General features: G+C 48.0%; 1 protein-coding gene across 7 annotated transcripts in view; it reads left to right on the forward strand.

The window, feature by feature from the left end:
* Sema5b (sema domain, seven thrombospondin repeats (type 1 and type 1-like), transmembrane domain (TM) and short cytoplasmic domain, (semaphorin) 5B) overlaps nt 1-17,361 on the forward strand; it is a 123,108-nt gene that overhangs the window by 83,060 nt on the left and 22,687 nt on the right. For all 7 annotated transcript variants that reach the window (XR_875743.2, XR_003951770.1, XM_011245844.1 and 4 more), the window contains 2 exons: nt 3,797-3,896; nt 8,602-8,647. Coding sequence is in view for 5 of the 7 variants with exons in the window: in XM_011245844.1 (XP_011244146.1) it covers nt 3,797-3,896; nt 8,602-8,647 (146 nt within the window). In the remaining 2 variants the exon portion in view is untranslated. The remainder of the gene's footprint in view (nt 1-3,796; nt 3,897-8,601; nt 8,648-17,361) is intronic.

Raw genomic sequence — 17,361 nt, forward strand, 5'->3', positions numbered from 1 at the left:
CACGCTCAGACTTCTGATGGCTCCCCGTGGCTCTGAAGGGAAGAACAGAGTGAGGGTGTATGGGCTGAAGAGACAGGGTACCTAGGGCTGTTGGCATGCAGGAGACGCCTGTGACAACGCTTAATGGAACATTTCCTGTCAGGGGCTTTGCCCAGATGCTAAGGGTCTAGGTGACTCAGAGGGAGCCTGCCCCAACCCACCCCACCCCACCCCCTAGTCAGGCTGTTCTGTATGGGACACTGGGCTGAGATGGGGGGGGGGAATAGGAAATGTGGAGTTGGGTTCTGAGTTCCTGGGTTTCCAAAGGGCATTTTTAGTCATCAGGCGTGAATTGAATGCGCTTGACTGTCCACCTCACCGTCTTACAGAGTGAGGGACTCTGCCATCATCCCCCATCCTGACAGCTTTGGGTTATTATATCCATTCAGAAAATTATTGAATGAGAGAGATAGACAGAGACAGAAACAGAGAGAGAGAGAGTGTGTGTGTACATGCTTGCATGCATTTGTATGTAGCTTTTCCTGGGGACTAGGGCCAGGGACTCACCCTATTTTAATGGCCCTGCTTGGTACCAGGCACAGGACAGTTGCTATGGGGTCACAGAAGCAAGCCCATGTTTCCTTTGGGTACTCAGCTATTTGTTATTATCCCTCCAAGGTCAGTGCCTCGGTTCCCGCAGCCCAGCTGATTCCCGATCAGCTCTACTCCCTGGGTCTCCTCTCATCTGTAGTATGCTAAGCACATAGTAGGTCCCATGGGCAAGGAGCTGTTCCAGGAAAGTCATACTAACCCAGCTCAGCATCAGCCACCAAGACCCCCAGACCTTGTGCTGCACGCCTGAGTGATCCTCAGACCTCCCACCTAGCAGCTATGAGCCGCCTTCTCCCCCTCCCCAGACACCTGACAGATCTGTGAATAACTCCCAAGCATCCACAAGCATCAGGCAGTCTCGGAAACAGACTGGCAGCTTTTTGTTTTATAAGGTTCAATTTCCTCCTATGGGTTCCTTTTAAGGAGGCCCACCTGGGTCTCTCTTTGGCCTGTGTATTACTGGGTTTGCCACAGCATGCCCTTTCTCGGTGGCAGGGAGAAGCCAGCCTGGAGTTAACACTGGCAGTGGTTAGTCCACAAAGTGGGTAATTGAATTGACTATAATTAAAATCACAGGCGCGTCATGGAGAATGTCATTTTTCTCCTAAAGTCGCCGTCCAAAGCCTTCGCTGCACACGGAGCTCAGAACGTGCTTGGTGTTTTAAAGACAGCTTTCCCTCTGGTCCCCTTTGCCTGTTTAATAAGAGGAGGCTGGCTCTCTTCCCAAGGCCTCCCCAGGATCACGGCACTGTGCCCAGCCATGTCTCCTCCACTTGACTGTGTGAGATCCTTCAGTGCTGGGGGAGAGGGGCAGCAACTGAGAGAGGCCCCCAGTCACCTCCACCTCCACCTCCTGAGGGTCATCCCAGCCCAGACTGTGTTTCCTCCTCTCCTCGCCCCACTGAGAACAGACCAAGACGAAGACTGAGCTAAGTTCTCAGACAGTATCTGCAGCAGTGCAGTCTCACCAACTCCTTCCTATCCCTCTGCCTTTACCTGAGATGCCCCTGACCACATGCGGGTGAAAGTGCCACCTGTTCGCTTCTGGTAGGGACCATCTGGTCTGAGGAGGCCCATACACCCGATGCAGAGTGACTGTAAAATACAACAGGAATCGAACAGGGAGGGTGGAGAGGATGTGGAGGCACTCCAATCAAGGAGGTCTTCCTAGAGGAGGTGCGCATTCCATTTAATCTCTACTATGATTTCCTATGGCTCAGGGTCAGCTGAAAACCTGCCCAGAGGCTGTGACATTTCTTGCCAATCTATAGCCACCTGCTGGGGCCTAGGGAGTTTGCTTTACTTTGCTGCAGAATTTCTTCCTTATTTATTTATTATTTACTTACTTATTTATTTTATCATGCATATCACAGTTTTCTGAAAAACATCCAACTTGCAAAACCTCCCGTTCTCCTGGGAGTGATTAAGCATTTGCCTGTTGTGCAGAAATGAAGGGCAGCTTTTACTCTGTAGTGGAGGGATAATGAGCAATGATTTATATCCCTTGGATTACACACGCACACACACACACACACACACACACACACACATACACACACACACAGAGAGAGAGATCTGAACCTTGTGTGGCAGTTGCTCACAGTGGGTAGAAAGCACAAAAATTCCTAGACAGTCTACTGGCTTCTCACTGGTTCCAGTCCTGCTCCACCAGCACTGGCAAGCAAGAGTTCAGGTACTATGATGGATCAACCAGGGAGAAGTGGAGGGACTGGGGAAAAGTCAATGAGACCATTATCAGACCGTGAGGTCTGTTCTTTGCCCACCCAGTCACCATAAAAGGCTTTGGCTTTGACTAGAAAATGCTTTCTCAAAGATAGGGGTAGACACAGACCACCCGACCTCTGCCCCGCCCCTCCCCTCCCCACTCCCACCGCCCCATGGAATCTTATTAGAAAGCCTGATCATCCTCCTAGGAGAGGAGTTGAGGCTGTCATTCACATATTCAAACACGGCTATACAGGTGGGGCCTGGGGATTCAGGCAGCAAGGTCTTACCTAGACCCAGCGCAAACCACCAGGCTGAACACGCACCATAGTGGAATAATGATGTCAGGTCGTAGAAGCCTGTAGGGTCTCTTTAACCCTGCTGGGTGGTATCAGGGAAATCTTGGAAGAGGTAGTGGTGGGGGTAAATCTCAGGGTACAAAGATTTGTGGGCCTTATGGAATGGATTGGGGAAGTGTCTTAGTCAGGGTTTTATTGCTGTGAATAGATACCATGACCAAGGCAAGTCTTGTAAAGGATAACATTTAATTGGGGCTGGCTTACAGGGTCAGTGGTTCAGTCCATTATCATCAAGGCAGGAGCATGGCAGCATCCAGGAAAGCAAGGTACAGGAGCTGAGAGTTTTACATCTTCATCTGAAGGCTGCTAGCAGAATACTGACTTTCAGGCAGCTAGAATGAGGGTATTAAAGCCCACACCCACAGTGACACACCTACTCCAACCAGGCCACCCCTACCCCAACCCATCTAATAGTGGAACTCCCAGGGCTGAGTATATGTAAACCATCACAAGAAGTGTGAAACATTTTAGATAAGTATGCCTGAGGTGATGAGTTTGAACAAATTTCAACTCCTCATTAAATGAATAAATAATGAATGCCAGGTGATTAGCTGGAGAGGCCAGTGGGACCAGAACCTAAAGGTCACAGGATTGAGGTTTGTTGGAGGTTGCTGGGAAGGGATCTAAACCTGAGACTGGAGTAGCTACACATGAGTTCCAGAACTATCACTCCTGTTGCCTTGTGGGAAGTAAACCCACAGCTATAGGAGACAGGCTAGTTAGCATGGGAGGCTGTCAGCTCAAGTCTAGGCAAAAAAGGACAATGGCTTAGGTCGGGGTGAGGTCTGGGGAGAAAGCAGCTAGTGGAGCCTGGGGGGAGAACAAATGGATGCGCACTGAGGTGGCTGCTTAGCGTCTCTGTAGGAATCCAGGGTAATCATAAGTTTTCCTTTGCTCGGGACAGAGTCCTCTCCCAGAGGCAGAAATACAATACTCTAATCCCTGAGGTCAGAAGGCTGGCTGCTCACAGAGGTGGGCAGGTGAAACCCAGGTCTCCTGGGGCCTTCAGCTCCATGTTCCACCTCAGCTGGGTGATCTTCTCTGGTGTGATACGCTGAAGCTGGAAGCATGGTGGGTCCAACGCCAACAGTAACAGAAGTGTCTCTCTCTGTCTCCACCAGATCTGAAGCCGTGGGTCTTTAACTTCACCTACCCTGGAGTCCGGGATTTCTCCCAGCTTGCTCTTGATCCCTCGAGGAATCAGCTCATCGTGGGAGCCAGGTAATGGGGTAACATGGGAGGAGAGTATGGGGGCACTTGGAGAGGGGCAGAAGGGAAACTGTTGGGATGAGTATCCACACTGATCTCGAGTCCCCGTCCTCCATACCAGGCCCTGTCTGTACTGACTGTCCACCAAGTAGGGAACTTGTGGGATTGATTCCCAGACCACACAATCTCAGCTAGATTCATTCATCAAATATTGTTAGGGGATTAAGAGCAAAGACACCTGCTTCTATCTTCTGCCCTCTAGGCCCTGATGCCAGGACCGGCCCAGTTAGAGGTACCCAGGCGCCCCCTGCTGGCAAGCTGCCTGCCTGCACCAAGGGTGCTGCCCGCTGCCCTAGGCCATATGTTTCCTTTACAAAGAGCCTCTTTTTCTATAGTCTGCCCACCTTTGTCCCCACTGTCCAGACCAGGACTCAAATGCTAAACCTTTCTGGGGAGGCCTCGTCTTTCAGGCATAACTATCATGAATCATTCATTGCCAGCTTTGGAAGCAAGGAGCTGAGATGAGGTAGGGGGTACCTGGGTCAGCGTCCCCCACAGCTTCTGGGAACTTGCTGAAACATGATACTTGAGCCTCTTGGGTAAGAAACTCTAAGAATAGGCCTCACCTTGCTTCAACAAGGCCTCCCGTGACTGGTGCGCAAGCTTGAAAACAGTCAGACCCAACACACACAGCAAGACTATGCAAGCTTGGGACTAGAACTTGGGCCTCCTGACCCCAGCGGTCTGTGTTAGGGCACTGAACACATGAGGATCTGGATCGGCTTGTGTAGCTGGGAAGGACACTTTCAGGTGACACTGTGTAGCTGGCCATCCCTGCCCTTTGGCTCTCCCCCTTTTGTTTGCTGTATGAGAAGGAGGTGAGACACCCACAAAGCTCTGGTCTGCAGGCAGCTGAGCTGGATCAACTTGGAGTCTCAGTTTTCTCTTCTATGGCCAGGGATGCTAGGATGGGATGCTAGGGCAGAAAGCATTTAAAACCATTCTGAATGAAGTAAACATTTTATAGCAGCAGCGTTGCATGTGACTAGCCGGTTACAAGAGTATTCAGTGAGAGCAAAGGCCACACCCTCACAAGCCGCTGTCTCTAGGTGCTCCTGGTGTTCTCTGAGAGGCAATCTGCACACACTCAGGCAGCCCCGACTGTGGGCTTTCTTCCTCAGGAAAGCGAACACTTGTTTTGCTTTGTATTTTGAGAAGGTTCCTCACTCACGCACAGCTGAGAGAATACAGGGAGATCTCACGTCCCCTTCTCCCAGGTCCTGCCGGTGGCAAGCTATAGTGCAGCAGTGTAATCTGGTAACTGCTACTCATGCCATCCTTTCTCCCGGCTAAGGCTTTACCAGCTGAGTAGACTGACTCACATCTGTAATCTTAGCATTAGGGAGGCTAAGGCAGAAGGATCGCCTTAAGTTCAGGACAAGCCTGGGCTACATAATGAGGCCTTGTCTCCAAAACAAGTGAAAAAGCAAAGCAAGCAAATAGGGCTAGTGAGATGGCTCAGAGAGTAAAGGAGCTTGCTGCCAAACCTGACTGACTGGGTTCAATCCCCAGGAGCTACATGCTTGCCAGGGTATTCACGTGTTCACATATACATACATACGTACATACATACATACATACATTCATACATTCATACATACATACATACATACATACATACCCATTCTCTCTCTCTCTCTCTCTCTCTCACACACACACACACACACACACACAAAGTTAAAAGGTAGTAAGTACTGCCGGGCGTGGTGGCACGCCTTTAATCCCAGCACTCGGGAGGCAGAGGCAGGTGGATTTCTGAGTTCAAGGCCAGCCTGGTCTACAGAGTGAGTTCCAGGACAGCCAGGGCTATACAGAGAAACCCTGTCTCAAAAAACCAAAAAAAAAAAAAAAAAAAAAAAAAAGGTAGTAAGTACTAAAAACAAGCAAACCCAGAAACATACATACATACATACATACATACATACATACACACATACCTTTTATGCCTAGAGAGTGGTGTCCCAAGACTGTGCTCTGAAATGTGACAAGAAAACATGACTGCCACATGCATTATTTTATGTGGCATCTGTGTAATAAGTTACATCACACAACAGATAATTCAGTATATGTAGCAAGCCATGCATGCAGAAAATGGTCCAGGACTCATTGTCAGCCCTGGAGGGAGGCTCGGATCACTCCCATACTGTACGTAGGTGGAGAAGCAGCGGCAGAGAGGTTGTCACCTGCCTGTGTCACACTGCCTCACCAGATCCACTTGGGGTCTCCATACAAACCTGCTTCCATAACTGTCTTCTTTATGCAGCTTCTCGTGGATCTTTGAGCCTAGCTCTGCCCTCACACGGAGAAGAAAGCATTCTCTCCTGGATTGCTCCCTTCGGCTCCTGGAGCCTGTGTCCTGAATCCTGGACCTTTTCTGACAGCCCACCCTTGGTTTTTGTCCTAGCGCTTTTCTTTCTCCTCTGTCTGGATTTCCTTTCCCTCTCTCCCCGACACCCTTGGACCTCTGGAATTCAGGCTGGGAACTGTTTTTATCCATTTATAGCCTGCCTTATTCCCTATGGGACCAGGAGCTGGGCGGAATGCTGAGATTCCCCACTCTCATCTCCCGGCCCTGAGAGCCGACTGAGACGTCGTGATGGATGATTTTCGATGGGATAAAAATGAATCAAGTGATGTGTTGTTTCCCTTAATTTGTTAGAGCTGTGAGCAGATGCCTGTGTTACCTGAGAACACAGCTGGAGCAGAGCCACAAGCTGGAGCCCATCTGTCCCTGGGCCAGGAGTATGGAGGCCAGGAAGCTCAGCCAAGGATCTAGAGAGGGGGCTGGGGAGGGGCAGCAGAGGCTTACAGCCAAGGTCATGGGCAAGGCCACCCCACCCTAGGCCAGAGGAGAAGCTGCGCTCAGCTTCTCCCGGGCCAGCAGCCAAATCACGGAGAGGAATCTCCCAGCTTAAAGTGTCCCGTTCCCACCCCCTGGCTTCCTTCAGCAGGGCCCCTCCTTCCCTTTCTGGCCCAGTGTCTCCTCGTTTCGTCTCAGCGGGGCTGAGGTGGCCAGGGCTTCCTAGATTAATTATTCCTAAAGAGTCCAGGAACCTGAAGAGGGATGGGCCAAAGGCAGATCGAAGAGGCGAAAAGGATGCTTTGGAAAAACCAGGCTACATCCGCTTGCCATAATAAAGACTTTAAATGTGTCTCCCGGGGACCATGAGGAAGCCAGGCATGAACTAGTTCCCCATTTTACAGACAGAGATATGGAGGCCCACCAGGCCCCAGCCGACGGTGGAGCTGGGAATCCTTCCTCTCTCAGCTACAGTCTAGTCTCTAAACCTGAACTCTGTTCTGCTACACTCTGACCAAGTGGGTCTACCACCCACGTAATCCCCAAGCTCTACATCTTGCCCATCTGGCTGCAGAGTTCAAGTACCATAGGATTAGTGGTGATGCTGAATTCTCCATGAGTATCTGATGGTGTCGTCATCATCATCGTCATCATCGTCGTCGTCATCATCATCATCATCATCATCATCACAATTAAGGCTATGTGCCACCGGCTGTTACAGCAAACGCTATGCTGGCTGTGTTGGGGAGACAGTGTTCCAGGGAGAGCCGGTGGAAAAGGCAAATTCAGAGTTTGGCTAGAGACATGGCCTATGTGGGAGGGGCCTGTCTGTATCCCTCCAAGGGGTCTTGCGTTTTCAGATGGACAGAAACAAGCCCCATGGTGAGGAAGGGTGAGCTCGCAGACTGAACAAGGCCATTTAGCTTGCAGATGTTAACTGACTTTATCATGATTCTAGAATCCGGTAGACTCGGTCAAAGAGGTTGGCTTTATAGACAGAGAAGAAAAGGGGCTGATAGCTGGAACACCACAAAGCAGACCAGCCATCTCAAAACTGCCTTCCCTGTAAAGTGGACCCAGGCAGGGAGATAGAAAATACTAGAATAGCCGTAGAGACCTCACATGACTTTCACTGCCTAAGACTTGAGGCAGAGAGCACTTCACTACCATGGCAGCCCGAACTTGAAATGTGTCTCAGAAGATTAGTTTTGCTTTAAGGATAAGCATTTGATGTGAGCATAGGTGACTCTATTTTGACCCTGCAGTCTGGTCCCATGGGGCCCATTATGAAAACTTAGTCCAAAACAGTGGCCTCCTGTTAGTTTTATTTAACAGTGGCGTCCAGTAGTTCCTCCCTGGGCTTTTTGGATCAGCCAGGAGCAGCTACAGCATGAAGTCTGCAGGTTAACCCCATGTCTGACTCACTGACTCTGACTTGGGCCATTACACAACCCGCCTCCTGTAAAATGGATTTAGTCCAACTAGGTGCCTCCGTGTGAGCGTGGTCTGCACCCCACTTCCACAGTCCTGCCAGTGGTGGCCTTGATGGTGCTTGTCCAAATGGGATTTTGTAGCAGCAAGCAGTTAGGGAAGGCGAGCCCCCCTTTATAAGCTAGTTAGACCTTCTGGTTTTCCTGCATCCACCCTGGCTTACACCCTCAATTTTGGTGCCTATAGAGACTGCCAGGCTGAGCAAAGGTTCAGTGAACTAACAAAGGTGAAGCTCTTTGGGCCTGGCTCACCCTAAAGCCCTGCAGAGGACAAGTTCCTGGCACCCCACAAGGCCTAGGCTGGTTGCCTTCCAGGGTCCTGCCTACAGACTCAGAGTGACTTGTGATCTCTGTTCTGGTTTCACAGGAACTACCTCTTCAGACTCAGCCTCGCCAATGTCTCCCTCCTTCAGGTATGTTTGGGTTTCTTCCTTTCCTGTACTTTGTCTGCATTTGGAAGCTGAGCAGTGCACACAGCAGGATACCTAGTCAGACCCTAGGATCAGCTGCAGGAGCCTCTGTTCTTTTCCTGATCACGGTACTAAGCCTGGCAATCAAAGCTAACGTTGGAAGGACATGCGGAAGTGGGGTGCAGACCCCTCTCACATGGAGGCTTGTAGAGGTCTCTTGCATTGTGCAGGAGAAACTAACAAGGAAAAGGAGAAGAGTTCCCAGGCTGGGATGCCCCCTCCATCCCTGATGAGGGACTGAAGGCTTTGCCAGATGCAAAACTTTCAGGGCTAAAAATGGGACTCTACAGGGCAATCTGGGCAGTGAGTCACCCTAAGCACAAAGCCAAAGTCCACAGGAGAGTTCCAGAGTTTGGGCCCCCGAGGGAAATGGTGTCTCTGGCTCTTTTCTTGCTTGGCCTGAGAGATCCTGGTCTATCTCGGCATTTTCATTGAGCTGTGATTGATTTATTATCTGCTGCCAGGAGAGGCTCCCCCAAGCATACTTCCCTAAGTGCTCTGAGAGGCTTTTTAATGGGACTCCTTGATCCAGAACAGTTATCCCAGATTGAGAAACAGATGCCAAACTATCTCTGCTGAGGCCGAACATTACAGAGAAAGGACAGCCATTCTTCTTCAGTGAGGGGAGGGCTTCCATCGCCCTTCCCGGGAGCTGTCTTAACGATCCAGCATTCCTTGGGCACCTATTGAATACCATCACTGGTCTGGGAGCTTGAGGGTATTAGAGAAGCAGGGTCTTTGACTTTAGGGAAAGATGACGATGGATCCAAAAAATTCTGTTGGAGCTCAGGCGTTAATCAAGTGCTAGGCTGTATAGTGTGGGATTTTGCAGCAGCGAGCAGTTAGGGAAGGTGAGATGGCCTTGACAAGCTAGTTTGACCTTCAGGTCTCCTTGCATCCCATCTGGCCCACACCCTCAGCGACTATTGAACCTCCTGGATGGATACCAGATGAAATATCTAAGGGCATAAAGGGTGTACCTGTTTAAAAGGAGGGACCAGAGGAACTAGGGGAAGTTCAGAGGAAATGCCATGAACCCATGAATGTATGTATACTTTCCCCAGCCAAGCTGCTCTTCCAATGCTGATAAACATGCAGTGCATATCCTCTAAAGGCCAGGTCTAGGCCTATGGATATATACTATGGGTTGAGGATGAAACATCTCACATGGATTCATGGGTTTAACCACTTGATGCCGGATTGGCGGCACTGTTTTGGGAGGTTATGGGACTTGAAAGCAGTGGCTCTCAGCCTTCCTAATGCTGCAACCCTTTAATTAACTGTTCCTCCTGCTGTGGTGAGCCCCACCACACACACACACCTTAAAATTATTTTCGTTGCTACTTTGTAACTGTAATACTGCTACTGTTGTGAATTGTAATGTAAATATTTAATATGTAAGCTATCTGATAAGTGAGCCCCATGAAGGGATTGTTTGATCCCAAAGGGGTCACAACCCACAAGTTAAGAACCAGTGTCTTAGGCCATGGAGCCTACCTGGTAGATATAGAGCATTTGGGCCTCGAAAGATAAAGCACAAATCCTGATTCTGGTCCCATCTCTGTTTCCTGATCCATCAAGAGGTGAGGAGCCTCAGACATAGCTCCAGCCTCCAGGTACCCTGCGTGCCTTCCCCTCCCTCCATAGTGGGCAGTACAGATTCTGGTAATGCATCAGAAGCTTCGTAAATCCTCCTCCCTTTAAGTTGCCTCTGCCAGGTCTATGATCACAGTGATGAGTTACTACAATGTGGTGCTCAGCATTGATGCTGTAAAGGGGATTGGGGACCCATTTCTTTGCCTGGAGGATCAGGTACATAAAAGATGGTGTAAGATTCCTTTTCCTGTAGGGCAACCGTGTGGCATGACCCCACAGCCCAGGCTTAAGCAAGGTATGCAAGGGTCTCAGAATCAGCAGTCTACAAGCTACCAGCCCCAGAGACTCACTTCTAATTGGCATCCATAGGAGACCAAGCCAAAGTGCCAAACCTGACAGGTCAGGCCACGGGGGAGGCAGTTGATCCAGGGGGTCTGTCCTGAGCACCCGGCAGTTGCTTTTCGTTTGGCTTCCTATGGTCTGCAAATGAAGGCACTGAAAAATGGCTAACAGGGGAGCTGTGAGAAAAAGGAAGGGTGGACGTGGCCTGGAGGCAGGAGGAACCCTCCAGGGGCCCAGCAGGCTCTGCAAAGCCATTGAGAGGTGTTGGCCTTTCTTTGAGCTGGAGCTCAAAGGCTGTGTTTGCAAAAGGGAGAACAGAGGGAAGAGATAGCACACAACCCTAGGGTGTGGAACAAAGGGTAGGAGGTGAGAGGTGAGGCCTTTGGAGAGAAGGGAGTCTTCATTGATGATGGGGGGGAGGGGTGCTGTCCACATCTTACTGGGAAGGCGATGGAGATCCATTAATGAGTTTTAAACAGAGAAGTAACATGAATAGACTTGTCATTTAGGTCGCCTGGCCCAGTGCAGGGACTGGAGTCAGGGAGGAAGCAGTCACTGTGATTGTCCGGCTTGTGTCAGTGATTGTCCAGCTGAGCGATGAAGGGGATTGAATCTGGCAATGGAAGAGGAATGGAAGCCGGGAATGGGATCTTAACATGGTGGGGTCATACGGCGACTGTGACCTCACATAACCTGAGGATCATTGGGGACACTGACTTCTAGATACAGGTGACCCTTAGAAGAGTTAGTCATGCTTGGACCGCAGGGGTGTGACATAGATTTCTGGCTTACACAGCTGGTTCCCATAAATTAGGATGGAAATGGAGCTGCCTCTAGACCCCTGGCTCTCTTAAGTGTGCCCCGGAACCGCTAGGGAAACTTTGGTGGACGCTGGTGCCTAAGAGAGTCTCCTTTGATTGCTTCCGGGTACAGTCTGGATTGTACAGACTAGTGTTTTCAAGAGCTCCCATGGGATTGCAATGGACAGCTAGATTTAGGGACCACTGCTGTAGGATGTCAAGAAAACCTCATCTGGGGTACTGCCCTGCTGGCTTGGCATCCCCCACCCCCACCCCGGCCTCCTCACTAGCTGGTCTGCGGGATGTAAGTCATGCACCTTTTTAGATGTTCAGACTATCTAATGACTAGGGCCTGGGGTTTGGTTCATCCAGTTTAATGTTGATGTGGTTTTAGGACAGACAGACACCATGGCACTCCCAGATCTCATGCTTGGGGTGTGTGTGTGTGTTGGGGGGCGTGTCAGCTTCAGTGGGGTTCTCTAAAGTACCCGCAAACCAACTCCAAGAGTACCCATAACCCACCGTCACCAGCATGCCTCCTACAGGTTTAACCTTAAAATTCAGCCTGTGTTCTCCCTGCAGAACCAAGGAGGGACCTTGTATCGTTGTTAACTATTATAGTCACTGTCTGGCCACAAAGGTGAGCAAGGAAGTGTGAGGTTGGGGCAGACCATCCAGAGCCTCTCAGTATAGCTGGTGGCAGAGCTGGGTCTCTGGTCAGCTGTCTGGCCTGAGCTGTCTGACTCTTGGCTTTGGGCTATAAGTAGCCACTTTGTCATGGAACCTGCCCCACCCTTGTGTGTTGTCCTAGGTGTTGACTAGGAGAAGCTTGTCCACAGCATCCAAAGGCTGAAGATGCGCTGTACAATTACACTGACAGGAAAGGGGACACTAAGCTGCTCACTGGGCCCCAGAGTGTGATTTAAGTCCATTTAAACCTTAGTGTTTTATTGATACTTTAAATAATTGACATCTGTTTAAAAGGAAATCTAAATGCAAACAGTTTATGCAAACCAGTGTCCATTAAAGGGACTTCTAAGAACCTAAGCCCTATTAAACAGTTAATGTGAATGACTGTTCCTTAAGGATAATTGAAATTCCCAGCTCCTAGGGAAATCAGGTTGGTTCAGCTGCTACAGTTATTATCAGCATAACTCAACCTGTGGTCATAGGGATCTTCAAAAAGATGGTAAGTAGTCTGCCATGCTTGGGGTTGGAAGGCCAGCATGAAGTTAGTTTGAATTCGGCAAGTAGGCACTCATAAACAACCTTCGTCGGCCCAGTTCCAGGGCCTAATTGCTAGAGCATTGTGATCTTGGGTTTCCAGAAGGCTTGTAAACACAGAAATGATTATATTGGCATAGCTGCACACCAAAACATGTAATGGAGCTTTTGGAGAGGGTCTGGGCAGACAGTGGGGTGATCCCACTTCTTCTAAGCCACCTTACATCCACCATGCCTGAGTCCAGCAACCTGGAGCTTTTGGTAGTTTAGACTCTGCTCAGTGGTGATCTCAGTGCTGATACTAAGTGGTCATCTATGGTGCTGATGCTGAGTGGTCATCAATAAAACCTCTGATGTGTCTGGTGGGGGAGGTCACCATGTCCACACAGAGACAGTTCCATTCATATCCTGACAGCTTGCCTGCTCTTCCTTATAAGCACAGAAACCACACAGCTATGCCATTACCTGAGGTCATCACCCAGGAACTTCTGGGGCAGTCCAAGTAGAAGGCATTCACTATGCCTCTGACAGCACAATGCATTCCTTCCTTCACTCCTTTACAGAGACCCAGCAAAGGCACGTGGGAAGTTGTAATAGGTACACATGCACCCAGCAGAGAATGAGCAGGAACATGTCTGTGGAAAAGAAATCCCATCTTTCTGGGAGTGGAAGTGGATAGAAAGGTCATCCTGACTTAACAGAGATGAAGAGCTTACAGAGTGGGGTGTGCCAAGAAAGCAAGCAGAGCCTCCAGAATAACCTCAGGCTGAGATGCTGGGTATTGTAGAATAAAGGAAGCTAGAGCAGGACTCTGATTAAACTTCTCTAAATGGAGAGGCTGGAACGTGGGTCTCCTCATCTATCTCCATCACCCAATAAAAGAGACTGAGATCTCCCAGCTTAGAGTCTGTAGGAAGGACGGAGGGCACTCATGGGGTGTGAGCTAGAACAAAGAACTCAAGTTTAAATCTATTCACTCTACCCCACTCCAGGGCCAGAGACTGGAGGAATCGTTGCAGGAGAAACTCAATGAGTTCTAGAGTGTGATGAGATGAGGCTCCTGTGGGGAGCTTAAGAGAGAGGGACCCCATAGGCACTAAGAAGTCTACCTCCAGAGGTTTACGTTCTGCTTGGTACATAGCTACAACAATTGCTCATGGGGTAAAACAGTACAGAGGCAGCAGGATAGATAGTACAATGAAGCCAGTGCACTCAGGAGCAGCTTGGGATTCACTCATCTGTGGTCTCCACTTCCCTGTCAGAAATCACTTGAAGCAAATCTCCAACATATCATGGCAACCGTGATTTCAGTGCACAGAGCTCGAGATGGGCACAGTGGGAAAGCCATTGCCTAGCATGGGCGAGGTTCTGAACTCCATGTCCAGCATTGTAAAAAAAAAAATGAAGTTGAAAGAAATAAAGGAGGGAAGAGGTGAGGGGGGAAGGGAGAGAAGGAGAATGGGAAGAGAGAGAAGTCTGGGTTATACTCATAATCCCAGCAAACTGAGGCAGAATAACCTCAAGTTCAAGGCTAGCCTGGGCACGCACACACCCACGCACGCGCACACACACACACACACACACACACACACACACACACAAAAGAGAGGTACATTTCTATAAGATAAGGATTCTTTTTAAGTGATATAAAATATTTTTATATCACTAAACACCTAACATTTTCCTAATTATCTCATACAATTTCAATATAGGGGCTGGGGACATAGCTCAGCACTGGAGCTATTCCCTAGTATGTGTGAAGCTATCCCTGGGACTGTCTAAAGAAAAAAAATTAAAATAATTCTATTTGAATTAGGATAGAAATATATTGCAGCTTTTTAAAATGTCTCTTAAGTCTCTTTAAACAATGTGTCTTCACTTTCTTTCTTTGTATAATTTATTTATTGGAGAAACCTGGTCTAATAGTTTCCTAATTTTTCTGGCTATAACCTGGTGGTATAATCTATGCCCCACCCCTGTATTATATGTACATTGATTATTAAACTTAGCAAGCTTCATCTATTTGGCAAGATTACCGCAGAGGTGTTGGTTCCTTTCCAAGGGAGGTACATAGAGTCTTTGTTCTGACTATTGATGACCATTTCCTAGATCCATCCATTCTTTAGTGCTACAATATATCGACTAGATTGCTTCTACAAAGCAAATTTCTTTGCAGTTTCATTACCCAATGATACCAAAGGCAGGGTGAGCGTTTGCTCAGTGTTTCCCACAGGCTCAGGTTAGGATATTTTGTCCTTCAGCAGTGGCACTGTTTGGGCAGGTTGTGGGACCTTTAGGAGGCAGGTTCTGTTGGAAGGATGAATCATTGGGGCAGGCCTTTCAGTTGGCAGCTCTGCCCTCCCTCAGGTCTGTTCTCTGGTTCCAGACCCTTCCAGATGTGAGCAGCACCATGCGGCTCCATTGCTCTTCTTCTTGACAACTGGATACAAGTTTTCCCTCCTTTCTGTTGCTTTAACCAGGCAAGCAAAACAATGGAATAGAATCTGCTAACAAAGAAGAGCAACCCCTCTCCACTCCCTGACCTCTGCAGGCTTTGGCTGAACAAGAAACAGAAGAATATTCACTGATAACCAGAGCGAGCCATGCATGCTTTCATGATTAACACATACCTGAAGATCTCTACACAGCAATAAAGTACAAATAAAAGCCCAAAGCAAGACGTTTTTATATTTTAAAACAAAGTTTATAGAGGCATGGTAGAAGAAATGGGCCCTTGAACTAGGCTCTAAACTTTTCGGCATGACACTAAGATATATGGCAGTGTATAAAAGCTAGCTGGAGATCAGCATTACTCCAATGAGTTATTCACTTTAATTACTGTCCTAGTTACCCAGTCTCCGGTAATGAAATCTCCTGTCCTATCCTGGGTCAGAGAGGGCTCCTTTGCTATAAGATTCTTCATGATTTGCTGCCTGTGGGAAAAGTAAAGGCAAAGGGTTCTTTCTCAAGTGTCAACTCCTCAAGTGATTTCAACTTGAATCAATATACTTGACACACTGTGGTACGGCATGTACTGTATTCTTTCAGTATTCTGCTATTATGCACTAGTTTTCTAATGAGGAGCTGGCTTGCTGGTACCTTTCAATAGTGGGTTATCTATCTATCTATCGATCGATCCATCCATCCATCCATCCATCTATCCATCTATCCATCTACCTATCTATCTTTTGAAACAGAGTCTCATGTATCCCAGCCTGGCCTTGAACTCACTATGTAGCCAAGGATAGCAACTCCTGCTTCCATTGTCCAAGTGCTAGGATAGTAAATAAGCACCTCCATGCCTGGTTGATGCAATGCTTCATAAGGATCAAACCCAGGGCTTTGTGGATACTAAGCAAGCCTTCTGCCTGGTGAACTGCGTTCCCAGCCTCTTCCATTTACTGCTATTTCAGAGTCGCAAATTTACACTTGTTGATGTGTTTCAGTCCGTGGTTGTTTTTATCATTCATAGCTCTCCCATCTGTCGAAGTGGGAGGTCTCTTCAAGCTGGCTTCAGGTCCTCTCTGTCCAGTTCTATCGCATTAGTGTGGCACCCTAGCATTGTAGAACAAGAAGATGTTCTAGGCTCACTTTATGCATTTGCTGTTCTAGATGGAACTAGCCATTTCTTTAAGAAGTCTTGGTAGTTTTCAGTGGAGAATGGCTTTAAAAAAAGTGTATAAATAGCCAAAATCCATCAACTTGGGAAAGCCTTAAAGTGAAAGGGAAGACGAAAATAAACATAGGATGTAGCAAGCTGCAAGCAGCAGCAAATATAAGTGAGACATAAAACACTTTAAATTTAACTACAAACTAATTTGTACCTCCTTACATATGAAAATATTTTTATGAAGCAATAGGTTGAAAGTATGACAACTAGATCTGCAATTAGGAAAATAAGAACCGAGGAACTCAAAGATAAAGTTGGAGAAAAGTCTACCAAAATCAGGGCACTAGAGTCACAAAATGAAAAATAGGAAATGCCAGGAAACTAGAGAATGTATCAAGGCATACCGACCAACCGTAGATTGGTTTAACACACGTTCCAAAACAGAAAGAAAAGTCTCAGGAAGAAAGGACAAAATAGCATAAGAGAATTTGCTAAGACTGAGGCCAAGTTTTCAATCAAAAGTTAGCCAAGTTCTCAAAAGTGACCCCTCATCAAATTAAAATCTCGGTTGCTATTTAAAACAAACAAACAAACAAAACAAAACAAAACAAAACAAAACAAAACAAAAGGCATAAACTTCCAGAGACTAAAGAAAACAAAATGGGGTTCTTCTGAAAGACGGGGAGGAAGGATGACACCAGAGTCTTCAAGAGTGATCCCAGAATGGAGAAGACAATGGATAAATGTTTATAAAACTGGGTGAATGTCATAGTCAACCTAGAATTCTGTACGAAACAATCAGTATTGAGAAAGAATCAGTCAGATATAGATGAACTTTAAAAATCAGTCCACGATGCTCCTTAAAAAGATGCTGAGAATGTACATGTGCACCACCAATGGAAACAGCTCAATCAAGGCAACATGGCTTCCGGAAGCAGAGAAGCAAGTCTCTAGATTTAGCCTGCAGGGGGCCCCACAAGTGACAGGGCCACTGGCAGGTTGGGGTACGAAGATGAACAAGGGAAGGAATAGATTATTGGAGTCCCTTGTGCACACAGTTAGAAAATGATATGGAGAAAGATTTC

This window comes from Mus musculus, chromosome 16, assembly GCF_000001635.26.
Source record: "Mus musculus strain C57BL/6J chromosome 16, GRCm38.p6 C57BL/6J".
Taxonomy (NCBI): Eukaryota; Metazoa; Chordata; class Mammalia; order Rodentia; family Muridae; genus Mus; species Mus musculus.